This window comes from Triticum aestivum, chromosome 3A (assembly GCF_018294505.1).
Source record: "Triticum aestivum cultivar Chinese Spring chromosome 3A, IWGSC CS RefSeq v2.1, whole genome shotgun sequence".
Classification (NCBI taxonomy): domain Eukaryota; kingdom Viridiplantae; phylum Streptophyta; class Magnoliopsida; order Poales; family Poaceae; genus Triticum; species Triticum aestivum.
The window spans coordinates 692,965,300-692,983,739 of record NC_057800.1 but is presented as its reverse complement, the minus strand read 5'-3'; the positions used below and the strand labels follow the sequence as shown (position 1 = coordinate 692,983,739).

The 18,440-nt window shown below is 48.6% G+C and overlaps 1 protein-coding gene across 1 annotated transcript; it reads left to right on the top strand.

Annotated features, from left to right (window-relative positions):
• The first annotated feature begins 11,115 nt into the window (after nucleotides 1–11,115).
• Nucleotides 11,116–11,715, top strand: LOC123059169 (defensin-like protein 81). The gene is made up of 2 exons (XM_044481804.1): nucleotides 11,116–11,247; nucleotides 11,337–11,715. Exons 1-2 carry the CDS (start codon nucleotides 11,124–11,126, stop codon nucleotides 11,540–11,542), a joined length of 330 nt encoding a protein of 109 aa, XP_044337739.1. The 5' UTR covers nucleotides 11,116–11,123; the 3' UTR covers nucleotides 11,543–11,715.
• The last annotated feature ends 6,725 nt before the right edge of the window (nucleotides 11,716–18,440 follow it).

The window sequence follows — 18,440 nt, the reverse complement described above, 5'->3', positions numbered from 1 at the left end:
ACGCACGCGCGGGCTTTGCCCGGCGGCGTCCCCTGGCGGCGGCGAGGGAGAAGGAAGGCGAAGGAAGGGAGCGGCGGCGGCGATCTAGGGTTCCGCCCGGGCCGCTCGCGGGAGCGGCACGGGCGAAGGCGAGGATGGTATAGGAAATGATAGTTTAAACTTTAAAGGCGAGAGGTAAAAAGAAGCGAGGGAGATAGAAGAAAAAATGATAAACAAAAGTAAGCAAAGGAAGAAGATAAAGATGGACCATTAGATCAGTTTACAAAATCCCGTCGCGAAAACAAAAAAAAGAGGTCAGCTTGCAAAATCGATCTTTAGTTTAACATCACCGCAAACATGATTTCTCACATAATGTTTCAGAAGGCGGTGTGCCACCATGCGTGGCATGTTTAGTACATTCTTATGTCTAAAGCATAAATTTGATATGTGGTTCCGGGGTGTGTCTAGGGCACATTTAGATATGCTCTAATTATTGCATATCCAAATGACTCAATCAAATTAAAAAGATAAAAGATAAAGAAAAAAGAAATGATTGCACGAATCGTAGTATAAAATCAATGACATATGACTTAGATGTGTAATATTTAGAGCACATCTAGATGAGCTTTAGCAAAACTATTCCCTTTAATAGAGTTGTATATTTGGCCACACATATGCGTATATCAGCATACTTTGTTACATACATGTATTGATCAGTTCATATCCTGACACATCTTTATCGACGGCACTATGTTCTAGCTAGCTAAGGTATGTACTTTCCTTCTCTCACTTTTTTCAGAACGTACCTATTGTTCTAGAAAGATATGTCAAGAGGGGTCAATGGCGACGACTGCGGCTATTGGGCGCTGATCCTTAGGGGCGCCCGCACGAAGACTTCCCGATTATCACCCATAAGGTCAAGCCGGCTTTAATAGTGGAGCGGCGACAACGGTGCGTCGGTGGCTCATACTGGCGGAGGTAGTGGTTGTTTGGTGGTGTAGGGTTCTTAATGAAATTTTGATTATGTTTAGGGTGCTTTGTATTTCTTATGAACTTTTATAATAGATCTGGATCATTTTGCGTAAAAACGTAATCAGGTTCCATGTCTGGTCGGCCACATTCGTATATGAAATGTATCCTTCTCAATATAAATTGTGAAAACTGGTATATGGACACGGTTAGTTGACTACTAATCTTGTGTTAAAATCTAACCACAAATTTTGAATCCAATGATTAGATTATTTGGATGATGTGGCTTAATGTGGTACCTCTTTGGTACCGTATTCGCTTTCTGTATATTTTAGATCCAACAATTAAGATAATTTGAATGTTGTGGCTTAAGTGGTACCTCTATCAGACCCTGTATTTTTCTTTTACAATATATTTAGATTTATATTATACAAAATAGTTATGTCTTATGGGTAATCCGTTTCCACACCCTATCGACCACATTCGTATATGAATATAACCTTCTCAATACAAATGGTGAACATGTTTGCACCGATACGGTTAGATGACTAATAAACTTGCATTGGAATCTAACCACAGATTTTAGATCGAATGATTAACTTAATTTTGATGATGTGGCTTAACTTGGTACCTCAATGATACTTTGTATTTTGCTTTTAGTATATACAATAGATCAATATAAATCATGAACGTGATTACATTGACATGGTTAGATGACTAATAGTTCTGCATGAAAGTCTAGCCACAAATTTAAGATTCAACGATTAGGTTAATTTGGATGGTGTGACTTAATGTGATACCTCTATGAGACCCTGTAGTTTGCTTTTAGTATATAATGATAAATAAATAGATAGACAGATGGAATAGATAAAGGATAGAATAGATAGACAGACAAACAGATAGACAGATAGATAGACAGATAGACAGACAAACAGACAGACAGATAGATGCTACCCACACTATCCGACAAACGTATACTCCCTCCGTTCCAAAATAGATGACTCAACTTTGTACTAACTTTAGTATAAAGTCGGGTCATTTATTTTGAAACGGAGGGAGTATCTCGTAGCTATAAGATGAATGCTCGCGACACCTAGTACAAAGTTTGACTATGCCAAACATCGTACACGTCTTTATAGTCTGCAACAAACAAGTCTATTGTTTAATTATGAGTTAAATTAAGGACAGACGTGGATCTTTGCATAATCACACTATAATATACCCCCCTATAAAGAAATATAAAAGTATTTAGATCACTAACATTTTTATATTTCTTTACAGATAGAGCACCAGATAATATACTACCTGAATCAAACATGTCTTTTCTTAGGATTCATTTGCACTACCTTCAATAGGAACATTTGAATCCACTCTAATCACTCAGGAAAGAATCTTTTGTTTCTACTACATAAGCACTTCAGCGACCGAACTCGTTCGTCTAGCGGACTATGCGGGGCAGGCGTCTGACCCTGGCACCCCCGCCGGCATCTGCCGGGCCGATGACGTCGCCGGCGACGGAGGTCTCGTCTGGTTCGAGGTTCTCTTGCCTGGGATCGGAAATTGAGTCCTCCGACGAGGAGGATGCGCAGGCTGTCGGCGTGCAGCTAGCACTAGAAGTGCTTCGGGAGGATGCTGGAGGTGGGAAGTGGACCACAGTGGATCGCCGGAAGAAGAAAACGGAGGCGGAATTGGTCCAGGAATTCTGGAACGATGCGGGCTTCCTGACGCCGGCGTCTCGCTTCTAGGAGCATCGGTCGCCGGTGTTGCCGAGGGAGTCTCTGATTCCTGATGGATCGGGGATCGACGACGCAGAGGGATCAGAGATCGCAGGTTCGAGGTCGCCGTCGGGATCGGTGGCCCCGGAGTTTGTCGGTCGCAAGCCTGTGTTGACGCCGGCCGGTTTGAGGATGGCCCGGCCGCCGCGTATGGGGGCTTGGCGAGGACCCCTGCCACCGCGCCGGGTGATGCCTCCACCGGTGCTGGGTAGTTCTTGGACGCGGCCGGGCGGAGCCCCACCTCGGCAAATTGGCAGTGTACGCCGGCGACGCAAACTTCGCCGGGATCTAAGGTCGTTCGGGAGCCGGGTTCGGGGCCGAGATCACTGGGAATTCAAACTCATGTGGCCTCAGGCTTTGGGCCCATGCATGCAACGACGGAGACGGGCCAGGCAGTGTTTTCCTGGGCCTTTCTGAAGCCGCGTATGCGGGCGATCTAGGCAGGTTTCCCTAATCAGCAGACCGCGATCACAGCAGCTCCATCGCTCAATTCATCGTCGCCCTCGTCCGCCGCCGAACCTCTGCACACCGCACAGTCGCCGACTCCAACTCCGGCTCCACTCCCAAGCGCCAGGGTCTTTGCCCGCTCCTACGCGGCGGTCGCGGCGACGCTTCAGCGCCCCATGGCGGGCGTTCCTCTGACGGCGCGTGGCTCCGTAGCCTCGGGAGGGCCAAACCCTCGTGCCCCTTCGATCGTGGGGCCGACTCCCGCTCCTTCGCGTCCTCCGGCTCAGGCGCCGGGATACTCCGGTCCTCCACATCAGCAGCGGGGTCCGGCGCCGGTCTACAGCTATGGCCCACCACTGCAGCAGCCCCCTGGATATGGCCAGGGAGGGTAGTACGCCTTGACGTACGGGACGGTCATCGCCGGAGGGCAACCGTCCATGTACGGGGTTCCGCCAACTTGGGTATCCGCCCCTCCGCTATTCCATCCCGGTGGGGTTGTGGCTCAGCCAGCTCAAAAACGAAAAAAAAGAAGAAGCCGCCTCAGCAGCAGCAACACCATGCGGGCGGAGATTTGCAACATGGTTTTCATCACCCCCCGCAGCATTGCCAGTTCAACAACAATTTCAGCAGCAATCCATACCGCAGCAGCACATGCAATCATTTCAGCACGGGCAATATCAACAGGTTGTGCAGAATACGCCACACGACTCTGCTACTGTCGATGTCACACCGTTGGCTGCTCTAGTGTCTGATGTGCAGGTGGATACAGTGCCCAAGTACAAGGCTAAGAAAGGGGTACGTTGCTGGAAGTGTGCGGTTGATACACATGCAGCGAAGGATTGCACTGTGCAACACTACTGTTATATTTGTGACAAAATCGCTCATCCAACGCTGCAGTGTCCGGTTCTCAAACTCCCTAGACCCAATGCTTTTGTTTCGGGAGTTGGTGCTGAGGAGACGTATTTTGTCCAGTTGCCTGATTGCATGGTGAAAGATCACTTAGCACCAACACAGTCTCCGATCGCCCGAGTTCAGGTTACCGGTTTAATGGTACCGTCTAGTATTGTTGAGAGCCAGATTGCTAGGAGATGCCCGGTACATGATCAATGGAAATGGGAGGCTATTCAACACGGGCATGATGCATACCTTGTTAGCTTTCCGTCTTTCGAGGACTTGGACAGGGTGGATGGTATACAGATGACCATTCCATCTGTTAATTCTCAGATGACCGTTACCACATGGAGGTCTCAGGAGGTCCCACATAAGCTAGAGCTCCAAAAGATTTGGCTCCATGTCGAGGGGGTTCCCCATACGGTGCGCCATTTTTGGGGCTTATGGGCCGTGGTTACTTTGATGGGCAAGACCTTGGACGTGGATCTTATTAGCCCGCGTCGCCATGGAGTTGTTCGTATTCTCGTGGGTATGATTAACTCTCAGATTTTGTCAAAGGACAAGGACGACGATGGGCCTTTTGTTGCTTCAGATGTGGTGGTTAAGCACAAGGGCTACACATTCACGTTCAGGAGGGAGCCGGCAGGATACATTCCGGACCCTGACTTTGTCCCGTTCATTTGGAGACGCAAGGGTGATGATGCTGACGATGATAGCGGCGCTAAGGAGAAGGATGATGAGATGGACACTTCGAAACACACTGGAAATCCTTCAAACCATCCGTCGTCTAGTTTAGCCCCGAAGGATAACACTCATGTGACTCAAGTTCAACGCCAGGAACTGTCGAGTGCTGGATCTGGTGGTGCAACAAGAGGTGGTCCTGTGCTTTGGGCGGTTACTCCGTTTAACTCTTCGCCGCAGACGCCAAGAGGCATGGAGCTTGTCGTGAATCTTAGAGTCAACTCCACTTTGAGTAGTTCTCTCGAAAGATCGCCGCGGGATCATACACATGAGTCGTCCTCAACTTCTTCACCGTGCGCTTTGTTTGCATCGCAGCCGGCGCCGCATTCTCAGCCGGCATCATTGCAGTCCGCTGCCCTCCAGTCGGTGCAAGCCACCGGTGGCTCGGCGGGGCGCCCGAAATCTTCTTCAGTGCACCTACAACCTGCTGCGAAGGTGGCGTCGCAGCCGCCGCCGACGCGGACGGCGGCGGCCAAGCCGGCCGTCTTCAAGCCGGTGCAGGCCACCCGAGGCATAGTGGGACGTCCGGTCACGCCTGTGGTGAGCCTGCAACCCATGGCTTCGGTTGAGGCGGACAAGCAGGCAGCTCACGTGGAGCAAGACAAGCATGCAGCTCACGTAGAGCTAGACATGCATGCAGCTCACGTAGAGCTAGACATGCATGCTTTTAGTGGGCTTGGACGTGAAGGCCTACCCCAGGGTGTGCAGCCATGCATAGTTGAACCTACGGCTATTGTTCTGTCTCAGTTGGAGCCAGACGTGTCCGCTGCTGCTCTTGGGTCTCAGGCAGAGGCGGGCGTATTCGCCTCACCCATGCCTGCAGTCAGGCCATCTTTGGCAGCGGCGCCATGTGTACCGGCGGTCGAGATTGCCGGGGAGGGGGTTGCTACTCCACCCTCATCCCCTCCTCCGGCAGCAGTGCATGCGCGACATCCTTCACCTGGGTGACATCCACACGCCGAAGTGGCCATCATGCGGTGGCCGATGATGGAAGGACAGACACCGACGAGGACTCTTTGACCAAGACTATGCGGCATAAAGCTCTGCAGAACCTTGACAACCAAGGTGCTTCGTCATCGCCCAAATCATTTTTATCTTTTTCTACTACATTCATTGTTGCTAAGTTAAATAATGTGGGTGTTAGTCTAGGAAATAATGAGAATGATATTTCTGTTTCCGCAAACGCTTTGAGACATTTGGAGTATGACCGTTTGAAGGTTACTCCACGAGTTTCTAGCAAATCTTTTATCTCACATCTAGATGAGGAGGAGCTGCATGCCACATCAGATGGTCAGCTACTCGCTCATGTAGTAGGGGAGGTTTCAGATGTGGGTTTGGAGGAACCCGGGCTTAGTTCATGGATTGAGCTTACAGCTTCCGGTCGTAAATCCAAGTCTGATCGGTCGAAAAAAGGTCGTAAACCCTCTAAAAGGGCGAAATTTTTTAAATCTCCTATTGTTTCCTCATGAATGGCATGTTCTTTAATAGCAGAGGTCTTGGTGACTTGACTAAACATCTATTCATTGTGGAATGTAATAGGGAGTATAATTTAGATTTTTTTGGCTTTATCTGAAACGGGAAGACGTGATTTCTCAGTAAGTCGGCTTAACCGCCTTTCTGGCGGGATAGATTATAACTGGATTTCACGACCACCTCGAGGTCGTTCTGGAGGCATTTTACTCGGCATTAACATATAGACTATGGATGTTTTGGCTAGTTTGGAAGGAGAGTTTCATATTAAACTCCATATCCGAAACAAAGCTGACAACTTCACATGGACCCTCGTCGCCGTGTATGGGGCAGCCCAGGATGAACTCAAGGCCATTTTTCTCCGTGAACTGGTTAATCTAGCGAAAGATAATCCCTACCCCATTCTTATTGGTGGGGATTTTAATTTGATACAATTTCCAAGTGAGAAAAGCCGAGGTAGGTTTGATAATCACTGGCCTTTCCTTTTCAACGATGTCATAGACAGTCTAGATTTGTGAGAGGTTTCAATGATTGGAAGACAGTTCACTTGGGCGAACAGTCTTCCGGAGTCGACATATGAGAAACTAGATCGCGTTTTAATGGATACCCCCTGGGAATCCAAATTCCCTATGGTTTCTGTTCGTGCTCTTCCTCGTATAGAGGCTATCTCAGACCATGCACCCATCCTCTTAACCACTGGATCGCCACGTCCACAACACCGACGCAAGTTCAAGTTTGAACTAGGTTGGTTGCGTCGAGATGGATTCTATGAAATGGTCAAGGAGGTGTGGGATAAACCGGTTGCCGGGCCTACCCTAATACACAAATGGAACAACAAAATGCGTGCATTACGTAAGTTCCTTCGTGGTTGGGCTAGGCACACTGCGGGTATCCTCAAAAAGGAGAAGCTTCGTCTTTCATCCATTATTGATGATTTAGAAGCTTTAGCAGAGATTAGAGCTCTCTCTGACCTCGAATTAGAGATCAAGAGTCAATTGAATGCCAAGTTAGCTCGCATGTTGCGTGAGGAGGAACTCAAGTGGTACCAACATTCAAACTCTCAGTTTATCCTCAAAGGTGATTCGAATACGAGATATTTCCATGGTGTCGCCAATGGTAGACACCGGAAGAAACTTATTCATTCCCTACAATAGGAGGAGGGCATGATTGAAGGGCATGAGCAACTTAAGTCTTATATCACTAGTTATTATAAAAATCTATTTGGGACTCCTCAGGAAGGAAACTTCTCGATGGATGAGTCTCGAACAGATGACACCCTCCAGGTTTCTGATGCGGAAAATAGCCTTCTAATAGCTCCATTTCCTGAGGAGGAAGTTAGAAAGGCAGTTTCCCTAATGGAGCATAACAAAGCACCGGGTCCAGATGGTTTTCCCGCTGAGTTCTACCAGAACTTTTGGGAGGTTATCAAACATGATCTCCTACTCTTGTTTGGCTGCCTTCATGCTGGTCAACTAGAGTTGTTTCGCTTAAACTTCGGTGAAATTATTTTAATACCTAAGGTTAATGAGGCTGAAAGGATACAACAATATCGTCCAATATGCCTCCTTAATGTTAGCTTTAAAATCTTCACTAATGTAGCGACTATTAGGCTCAATTCGGTTGCTGAACATGTGGTTCGTCCTTCTCAAACTGCTTTTATGCAAGGCAGGAACATCCCAGATGGGGTTGTTGTCCTTCATGAAATAGTTCATGAATTGCATCGAAAAAACTGAATGGGGTGGTTCTTAAAATTGACTTTGAAAAGGCTTATCACAAAGTCAAGTGGTCTTTTCTTCAACAGACTCTCAAAATGAAAGGATTTTCTGCAGAGTGGCGCGCAATGATCCATAGTTTTGTGGCTAGAGGTAGTGTTGCCATTAAAGTCAATGATGACGTTGGCAACTATTTCCAACCAAAGAAAGGATTGCGACAAGGTGACTCAATATCGCCCATGCTATTCAATATAGTGGCGGATATGTTAGCGCTCATGATTGAGCGTGCCAAGGTTGATGGCCAAATTAATGGGGTAGTGAATCATCTAGTGGATGGTGGCCTTTCTATCCTTCAATATGCCGATGATACGATTCTCTTTATGGATCATGACCTCGAGAAAGCAAGAAATCTGAAATTAATTTTATCAGCATTCGAACAACTCTCAGGGCTTAAGATAAATTTCCATAAAAGTGAACTGTTTTGTTTTGGCGAGGCTCAAGACGAGGCCCATCTGTATGCCAACCTGTTCGGATGCGGGTTGGGCCAGTTTCCGATCACTTATTTGGGTATACCGATACATTATCGAAGACTCACAAATGCTGAATGGAAACACGTCGAGGAGAGACTACAAAAAGGCTTAGCAGTTGGAAAGGTAAACTGCTATCTCTGGGTGGGAGGTTGGTCCTCATAAATTCAGTACTAAGTAACACGGTACTGTATATGATTTCCTTCTTCCAATTGCCGAAAGAAGTTTTACATAGATTGGACTACTTCCGATCAAGATTCTTTTGACAAGGAGATAGCGAGAGAAAGAAATATCGGCTGGCTAAATGGAGTGTGGTTTGCCATCCCAAGGACCAAGGCGGGTTGGGAATTCATAACCTTGAGGTTAAGAATAGGGCCCTCCTTGGCAAATGATTATTTAAGTTGTTGACCGAATATGGTGTATGGCAAACCCTCCTTAGGAGAAAATATGTGGGTTCAAAGGCGATATCGCAGGTATACTGGAAGTCTGGGGACTCTCATTTTTGGGCGGGATTAATGGCAACGAAGAAATATTTCTTCCGCTATGGGTCCTTCTCAATTAAGAATGGCTCGGAAATTAGATTCTGGGAGGATAAATGGTTAGGTAATGCTACTCTCCGGGAACAATATCCAGCTCTATACAATATTGTACGTCACAAGGGTGATAATATTGCCAAGGTTTTGGAATCATTTCCGCCCAATGTGACGTTCAGAAGGGATTTAATTGGACCTAGACTCCAATCGTGGAACATATTACTTCAACAATTATCCACGGTACAGTTGTCACAGGGGTCCGATTTATTTCGTTGGAACCTACAAGGGAATGGGCAATTCTCAGTGGAGTCTATGTATAGAGCTTTGATCCAGTCTGACGTGCCAGTTGATAATAATAAGAAGATCTGGAAGATGAAGATACCTGTTAAGAATAAAATCTTTGCATGGTATCTTTGCCGCGGAGTCATTCTTACTAAAGATAACCTTATTAAGAGGAATTGGCATGGAAGTATGCAATGTGTATTTTGTTCGCATGATGAGACAATAAAACATTTGTTCTTACAATGTAAATTGGCTCGTTTTATATGGTCAGTCATCCAAATAGCTTCTGGCTTGTACCCTCCTCGTAGTGTTGCTAATATATTTGGCAACTGGTTACATGGGATTGATCACAAATTCAGAATTCTACTTAGGGTGGGAGCGCTTGCCGTGATTTGGTCGCTTTGGCTATGTAGAAATGATAAGATTTTTAATGATAAAAGTACTTCGCTTATGCATGTTATCTACAGATGTACTGGGACGCTTCGTTTATGGTCCTCTCTACAACGAGTGAAGAATCGAGACCTGTTTACGGAGGTGTGTACACGATTGGAGGCTACGGCGAGGGATACTTTTACCCAACATGGGTGGCAGCATGATCTTAGGATTGGGCCACCGACGGTTTAGGCGCTATACAAATATACATTTTTCTTTGTATTTCGCCTTCTTTTTATATTATTTTTCGATTGTCGTGAGGACATTGTTGGCTGTGTGCATCTTAGTTATGCAGAGGCCGGGTGTTACTTAAACCTTTTAAATAATAAAGCGCCCCTTTTCGAAAAAATACAATTTCAACCGTTCATGTATTATAAAGATGTCACTGAACACTAATCCTGTACACTTTTACCAGAAATGTTAAGAATTTGACGTTCGCTGGTTAAGCATGGCAAATCAAATGTGTATACGGCACGGCAAATCCTGGTGAAGAGCTGGACATGACGGATCTGCCATTTAAAAGGAAATTGATATCTTCATGCTAACATAATTTGCCATAAAATATGTTCGGTTTGCCATACTTAAAATTCTAACCTTCGCTGGTTATCAAATACCCTTTTTCTATTCCTATGTTTTGGGAATTTGGAAATAAAACACAACAGTCAAAAGATCTGTAAACGTCAAGCATCTAATTGATTGACGATGCGAATAAAGAACAAGGTACTTTTCCTGGATGCCACGCGCTGTCTCTTTTCTTTCCCCTCCCTTTGCAGCACACACAAAATGAGCAAGACCCCAAAGATGAAGACAGGTCGCCCAATACGGCAGACGCGCACGCCTAAATAGATATAGATACAGATTTAGGTATAGGTAAATAAATAAATAAATAGATAGGTGGAATAAATAAAGGATAGAATAGATAGATAGATAGTCAAATGGACAGACGGATGGAAAGTCAGACAGATAGATGCTACCCACACTATCCCACAAACATATATCTCGTAGCTATAGGATGAATGCTGGGGATACATGGTACAAAGTTTGACCATGCCAAACATCGTACATCTCTTTGTAGTCTGCAAGAAACAAGAACCGGGAGATATGTACATATATCCTAAAGAAATGATGTAGTACGTACGTAAGCCATAGATATCTTGTGAAATAAATTTGGCTATGACTAGGTGTGATTTGAAGGAAGCTAATGTTGTAGCCATAAGGAAATTATTAGATAATCGAGGAGAGCTATGGTGGCATAAATCCAACGCATTACTGCACCTCTGAACCCCTAGAATATACATGAATCACATCTTGGCTATATATATGCGGATATTGGAAGGGGAAGGCGCGACCAAACAAAGCATAGGCATGGCCATGGGAGCATGGTGGGTGATGAAGAAGAGCTTACTAGTGAAGCTGAGTGTGTATCTGCTGATCATCGCCATGGCTAACTGCGCTCGGGATAACCCTGACTCTGTTGCCAACCGCTCTCGTACGTGATAATTTCTTTCTGTTTTTTCATTCTTTCTCTCAGTCGACCGTAATTTTTGGCTAATCATGGCAACCGGTCATGGGGTGCAGCCGTATCTATATACACCTGCGACGACATTAGCGAGACGTGGCACGGAGGGTTGTGCGCCAAGCACGGCACCTGTAACAAGCCGTGCCGGACGGAAGAGTATGACTCGGGCTTCTGTGCCGCCTTCCCCTTCCTGTTCTACTGCTGCTGCAAGAAGAACTATCCCGAGGCTCTGCAGCCACGCAGGAGGAGCTTCGTGTGCGGATAATAGTCTACATTATTAGCGTACATGCCATGTACTAGTAGTATGGATGCGTGCATGCGTGGTTGCTGAAATAAATAAATCTCATTTCAGACCGTGTGCGTGCCTGCCTATTGATGGCAAAAAGAACCGCCATTGTAATTTGTTGGAACTGCTAGCTATTTCTCAGTCACCAAGAACTGTCCACCAAGTTTTTTTTTTGGGGGGGGGGGTGTCAAATAAGAGTTACATCGTTCACTATATGTGGAACTAAGAACCCAGGTGGTTCATCAGTCCAACTAGTCTCACACTTATTACAAAAGCTGAATTTAGCTAGCTCATGAGCTACCAAGTTTCCTTCACGAAAACAATGAGAAAAGATGACCTTTCCTATCGATGTAGATAATTCAGTCACCAAGAACTGTCCACCAAGTTGCATACACAAGGTCAATTCATCGTAATCTAGTGGATAAGGTTAATAAAAACTGCTCTGCGTACGATAGTTTTCTCGTCCGACCAGTACGACCAGAGAGCATATCATCTCTAAGTGCTATGGCCCACAGATTGAATTATCTACAATTGTCTCTAATCGTACAGTGTCGGACGGGCATCCTGTCGTACTTATAGCAAGGTCGATGGTTAATCGGTACTGCACCCCAATAATTCTAGCCGGCCGGAGGGCTCCCTTTTAAGGTGTTTTTATTAGTTATGTTAAAGCATCTACAGCCGGACTTGGTAAATTCGGCCCCTCAAACGCCCATGGATGTCTCAAATTAGCGACTTTGCGTCTGCCTCACTCATATTTTATTCCCTAAATTCATACAAGGCATGCAAAAGAATCCTACGTACTACATCGACGTACTACCCTAGCTACTCTTTGTCGTCGGAGATGTCCAGGACGGCGGTGCAGGGCGCCGGCTGGACGGGCGGGTAGGAGGGCTCTGGCTCATCCTCCTCCGGCTCGACCTCATCCATGTAGGCGAACATCTCCGCCTCCTTCGCGGTGTTTTGCCTCCACAACCGACTCAGACCGAAGGGAATTGAGGATGGCCTGTCGTGGTTCTAGGACTGACAGTAGAATAGGGGGGTAGGAATGTAGAGGCAAGATCCTAACTATAGAGGAGTTGTACACACAAGTTTTACGAGTTCAGCCCCTTCTTGGAGGAAGTAACAGCCCTACGTCTCGGAGCCCGGAGGCGGTCGACTGGACATATGCGTGTGAATTACAGAAGGTGCAAACCCTTGTCTCGGAGGAGGGGGGTGGCTTATATAGAGTGCGCCAGGACCCCAGCTAGCCCATGTTACAAAGGGTTCAATGTACATTAAGGCAGGGCGTTACTGGTAACGCTGGTAATAAAGAGGTATAAATGATCTTTAAGGTTGCAGAGTGAATGACCGACCGTTGTCATCCTGAGTGACGTTAGGCCTTCTACACTCCGAGTGGTTTCTCGTATCGTCGAGTGGTTGTTCGCATAGTCGAGTGTCTTCTATACTGTCGAGTGGAACATAGCTTCCCGGTCGAGTGGATGGTGATTTTGCTCCGACCGCTTCTGGTTCCTTTAGAGATGTCCTTGGGGAGGGTATCTTGGACAGATCCATGACCCTACCCTAGGTACATAGCTTCATCATTAGCCCCCGAATGGATCAGGGTTTGAGTGAGGAAGGAGTCGGGAACACTTCCGACTCATTCTTTGTGCTGTGAGTATAACTTGTTCTGGAACAATGAACCGAGGAGACAACATCAACTTCTTTTTCAGTTGCCTTGGTCCATTCTTAGTTTTTGTCGAATGAACTTTCACGGTAGAATTCCAAATGATAATGTGGAGGATGTTTTCGGTATGACCAGTTGCTCTGCTCTCCGCGGATTTCGCGGGATTCGAATTTCGGGAAGCGTGCCAGACGGGCGAGGCCATGGTAATCGGGACGGATTAGGCAGGTCTCCTCGACCTCTGTGCCACCTTTTTCGCCACGTACTGTGCGCGCGACTGTTGCGGGATTTGTTTAGATCGCCTGGGCCTACCAGTCAGTCACTCGGCGAATGACCTTATAAAAGGCACCGCACCGGGTCTCTGCGTCGTGCGCTCCCATTCTCTTTTCTTCTTCCTCCGACCTCTCCACCACGCTCGCTTCTACTCCCGTCGCCGGACCCTCACTCGAACTCGATCCGTCGCCATGGGGAAAGAGAAGACGGTGGCGCTGGAGCGCGCGAAGAAGGCGACCACGAAGGCGAAGGGCAAGCGGACCAGCCGGGGCGGATCCTCGTCGAGATCCGGCCTGCCGCCGGGCTGGATCCAGGGCGACTGGATCCGCTCGACGATCAGCCAGGACGACCTCGACGACCTGGTGGAGGGGGGACTGATCCCCCACAAATCGGCGCGGCTCCCGGGGAACGAGACCGAGTCGCAACCAAGGGAGGGTGAGTGCGTTCTCCTTGCCACCCATGTCGATCACGGATTTTCTCTGCCTCCCGATCCTTTCTTTCGGGGCTTTTTGAACTTCTTTGGGGCTCAGCTCCACCACTTCACTCCAAACACCATAGTCTATCTGGCCGCCTTTGTGTCAATGTGTGAAAATTTCTTGGGCTGTCGACCGCACTGGGGCCTCTTCAAACATATCTTCACCTGTCGCTCCCAATCGGTCAAAAAGGCCAATCCGAGTGATGAGAGGACGCACATGATCCAGATGTGCGGGGGCCTGGGGATCCAGATGAGGAACAAGAGCACCTTCCCGGCGATGATCCTTCCCGACTCAGTCCGCGGCTGGCAGCCGACTTGGTTTTACTGCAAGGATCAGCCGACCCCGGGTCAGTCGACCAGACTTCCTCCCTTTTCCCTGGCTCGAGTGGAGAAGCCCTCCTCCTTGAAGGTGGTTCCCGAAGAGAAGGCGTAGGTCAAGGTGTTGGTCGAGCGGGTCGTCCAAATCGTTTGCGACGGGGTGACTGGGATGGACCTGCTGGAGGTCTTTCTCGGTCAACGCATCCAACCGCTCCAGGCTCGTGATCATCCGATCTGGATGTACTCTGGACTCGAGGACTCCACTCAGATTCACCCAGAGGACGTCAGTGAGGACATCTTGGAGAAGTGGCTGATGGGAATCACCAGCAACAAAGACAACCCCCGGGGGCCTAGGAGGGTAATTCCATTCGACCACTCGCGTCAGCCGGAGCAGGTATGATTCTTTTTTCTCAAATATCTTTCTGATTCACTATGAGACACCTTGTTGATGGTCGACTATACTCCTTTTGCTTGTTGTTCTTTCAGGCTCTCATTGACATGTACTCGATGCCCAACGGAGTGCAGGAGCAAGACGTCGAGGAGGGAGCGAGCGGGGGCGAGAGCGGCGAGTGGCACTCGGATGTAGAGGAGGACAAGGAGAGCGATGACTCGAGCGATGACGAAGAAGTTGACTCACCTCCTCGCAGAGAGAGGAGATCCAAGCACGCACACGACCCGGCGAGCACTCCGGACCTAGCGACCGCGCCGACTGGGCAGTCTTTGAAGTGCCCCCGGACATCTTCTCCAGCGCCGATTAAGAAGGCCCCAAAGCAGCCCAAGGTTGTGCCACCTCCAGCTCCAAAAGCACCGAAGGCCACCTCCTCCAAACTGCCCAAGGCTTTGCCCAGGATCAAAGTGACCGTCCCTACCATCTTCGGGTAATCATCTAACTTGTTCTTTTCGTCGACTTGAGTAACAGAACATAACCGACTGAGTACGGACACTTGCAGTGCTGCTACATCAGGAACCTCTTCCCTCCAGTATCGAGACGAGGAGATGGAAGACACGGTTACCTCTAACCCAGGTATAAACTCTTATGATCTTGTTCTTGATTCCTTGGTCGATTGCATTATAGTGGTTCACTTGGGGTCGAATGATCTGTCTTGCAGCTCCACCCAACGTCATCGATCTTCCAGATGATGATGAAGATGTGGCTCTTAATCCCAGGAAGAGCAAGAAGGTAGCAGCTGGCAGGATGTCTCAGCAAGGGCCAACAACAACACCACCCGTCCGTCAACCTGAAGACGTGGGCAGGGCCTCTGTAACCTTCGCTGCACCCTTGTCGAGTGAGCACCCCGCACCATCGACTGCACCGGTGATTCCTTCAGTCGTCCAACTCCACGCCACGGAGCTCCAAGCTGCCACACCTGGGTCGTCTGCTCTCTTTTTCACCAACTACCCCGTTCCGGACAACCAGTCGGAAGCGGCCGCGGAAGCCATCCGTCAAGCTGACGTGATGATGGAGCGGATGAAGACGGTGCATGAGAATAGCTAGGCTGCTTATGACGCCAGCGCTGCTCTCTAGGCCAATGTCCAGGTAAGTAGACTTTCAACCGACCTTGCTCTATCAGGATATGCTACCCGAAAAATTTTCTTCTATACAATCTCCTGTTGTTTGCGTCAAATCAGTGCACCCACTGGGTGTTTTATTGTCTTTGGTAGTTGCATTCTTCCACTCGGTCTGGGCGAGTAGGATCTGAACCGGTGGGGGCATGCCAAGTGCACCCACTGGGTGTAGTCCCCGAGACCGCAGTCGACTGCTGGCAGTCGACTGGGGTCTGAGTTTTACCTTCCTTTCTTTTCTTCCACTCGACCCGGGCGGACCGGTCGAATGAGATCGGAACCGGTGGGGGCACGCTAAGTGCACCCACTGGGTGTAGTCCCCGAGACCTCAGTCGACTGCCTGCAGTCGAATGGGGTCTGAACAATTTTTTTTTTGACTTGACCCGGGCGGACCGGTCGAGTTTGGTCTTAATCAGCGGGGGCACACCAAGTGCACCCGCTGGGTGTAGCCCCCGAGTCCGCAGTCGACTGTGTGCAGTCGGCTGGGGTCTAAGCGAACTTCTTTAGGTTTTATTCACTCGGAAGTAAACAACCTTTGATCTTGTCGACTGACCCGTCTTTTTCCTTCTGCAGAAGTCTTGTACTCTTATTTCCAATGAACTTGAGGAGAAGCAGAGGCAACTCAACCTCGACTTGGAATAGGCCCAGCAAAATCTGAAGAAAGCTCAAGACGAAGCTGCTAGTATGGAAGGTAACTGCCTGTCGACTGTCTTTCAATATATTTCTTCGATCTCTTGTTTGATTCGATTGCTTCTTTTGCAGAGAAAATGAAGTTGGCTCTGGAGAAGAAGGACTCGGACCTCGCCGCCGCGCAAAAAGCAGCCCAAGATAAAACTGCTCTCGCAGACCAGAAGCTGGCTTCAGTCGGAACGCTGGAAGGGGAGGTGAACATGCTGAAATCTTGCCTCAATGAATCTAACCGTGAAGTGACTAGTCTGAAGAAGTACAAGCTTTCCCTGAATGAAAAGCTGGAGTCCGTGATCTGCAAGAGGAATGACACGGAAGCTTATCTCAGGACTCTTGCCAAGAAGCTCTATCTCACGCTGGAAGGTATTTCTTTTAAACCGACTGTGTTGATGCTTGTGAACGGATCCTGCTCGGTCGACTCACTAATTTTTGGCTGCAGAATTCTGCCAAGACTTTGACGAGAAAACTGGAAAGGTCGAGACGGGTTTGGACCCTATCGCTTCTCCAGTTTGCAACGAAACTGCAATGAACGTGCTCCGACTGGAGTCCCGTATCGCCAGCGCCACAAGCTACCTCGTGCACCTGAAGGAGGTAGTCTCCCGAATCGACTCACCGCTTTGGCCAAGGGCGACGCTTCAAAATGACCTGGAATCCCTGATGGCTCGACTGAACGAGATCCCTGACCGAGTGCAAGAATGGAAGAAGTCCTCCGCCCGGTGTGGTGCTGATGTGGCGCTGTCCTTGGTGCGAGTCCACTTCAAGGAGGCTCGTGAAGACAAGCTGGCTGCGATCAAGGTCGCAAACACCAAAAAGCATGACTTCCAGTCCTTCATGGGAACTTTCATCGCTGCTGCTACTCGGATCGTGGATGGGATCGACCTAGACGAATTCGTCGAGCCTGCCAGCCCTCCTCCCGCCGAGTGAACAAACTTACGAGACTTGAATCTGCTTTAAATTTGCCTCGGAATGCCGAGTGGTTGCTGTAACCGTTAAAATCTTTCGGGCTTGATGCTCGAATACTTTTGGTTTGCTGCTTGGAACTTTAGGATTTATCCGAATTTGGTTTATCTCCGAAAACGCTTGCGTTTTGCCTTCGAATGGACTTTGTGCTGGAGATGCAGCTCTGAAGTGGTGGCTCCAGTCGACCTGCGCTTTGTCGTCCTTGCGGATAGGGATGGAACGCATATTGTACTTGTGGCGTAGCTCCGCAGGGGAAGGTTGCAGTCGACCTGCACCTCGTCGTCCTTGCGGATAGGGATGGAGCGCACGTTGTATTTGTGCCGTAGCTCTGAAGGAGAAGGTTGCAGTCGACCTACACCTCGTCGTCCTTGCGGATAGGGATGGGGCGCACGTTGTACTTGTGCCGTAGCTCCGATGGAGAAGGTTGCAGTCGACCTGCACCTCGTCGTCCTTGCGGATAGGGATGGAGCGCACGTTGTACTTGTGTCGTAGCTCCGAAGGAGAAGGTTGCAGTTGACCTGCACCTCGTCGTCCTTGCGGATAGGGATGGAGCACACGTTGTACTTGTGGCGTAGCTCCGAACCTCCGAGTGGGAGGGTTGCTCCCCACTCGGTAGGATTTTACAAACTTAGGCGAGTACTGGACTGCAGCTAAGCCTCCGAGTGGGAGGGTTGCTCACCACTCAGTAGGATTTTTTAAACTTAGGCGGGTACTGGACTGCAGCTAAGCCCCCGAGTGGAAGAGCCTAGGTGAGTACCAGACTGCAGCTAAGCCCCCGAGTGGGAGGATTACTCTCCACTCGGTGGGATTTTTTCAAACTTAGGCGAGTACCGGACTGCCGGTAAGCCTCCGAGTGGGAGGGTTGCTCTCCACTCGGTAGGATTTTTTAAACTTAGGCGGGTACTGGACTGCAGCTAAGCCCCCGAGTGGGAGAGCCTAGG

Bases quoted from the DNA above. Each gene is read 5' to 3' on its own strand.
- LOC123059169 (XM_044481804.1), top strand. From the start codon at position 11,124: ATGGCCATGGGAGCATGGTGGGTGATGAAGAAGAGCTTACTAGTGAAG. The intron at 11,248-11,336 runs GTACGTGATAAT...CATGGGGTGCAG, and splicing joins CTCTGTTGCCAACCGCTCTC to CCGTATCTATATACACCTGC.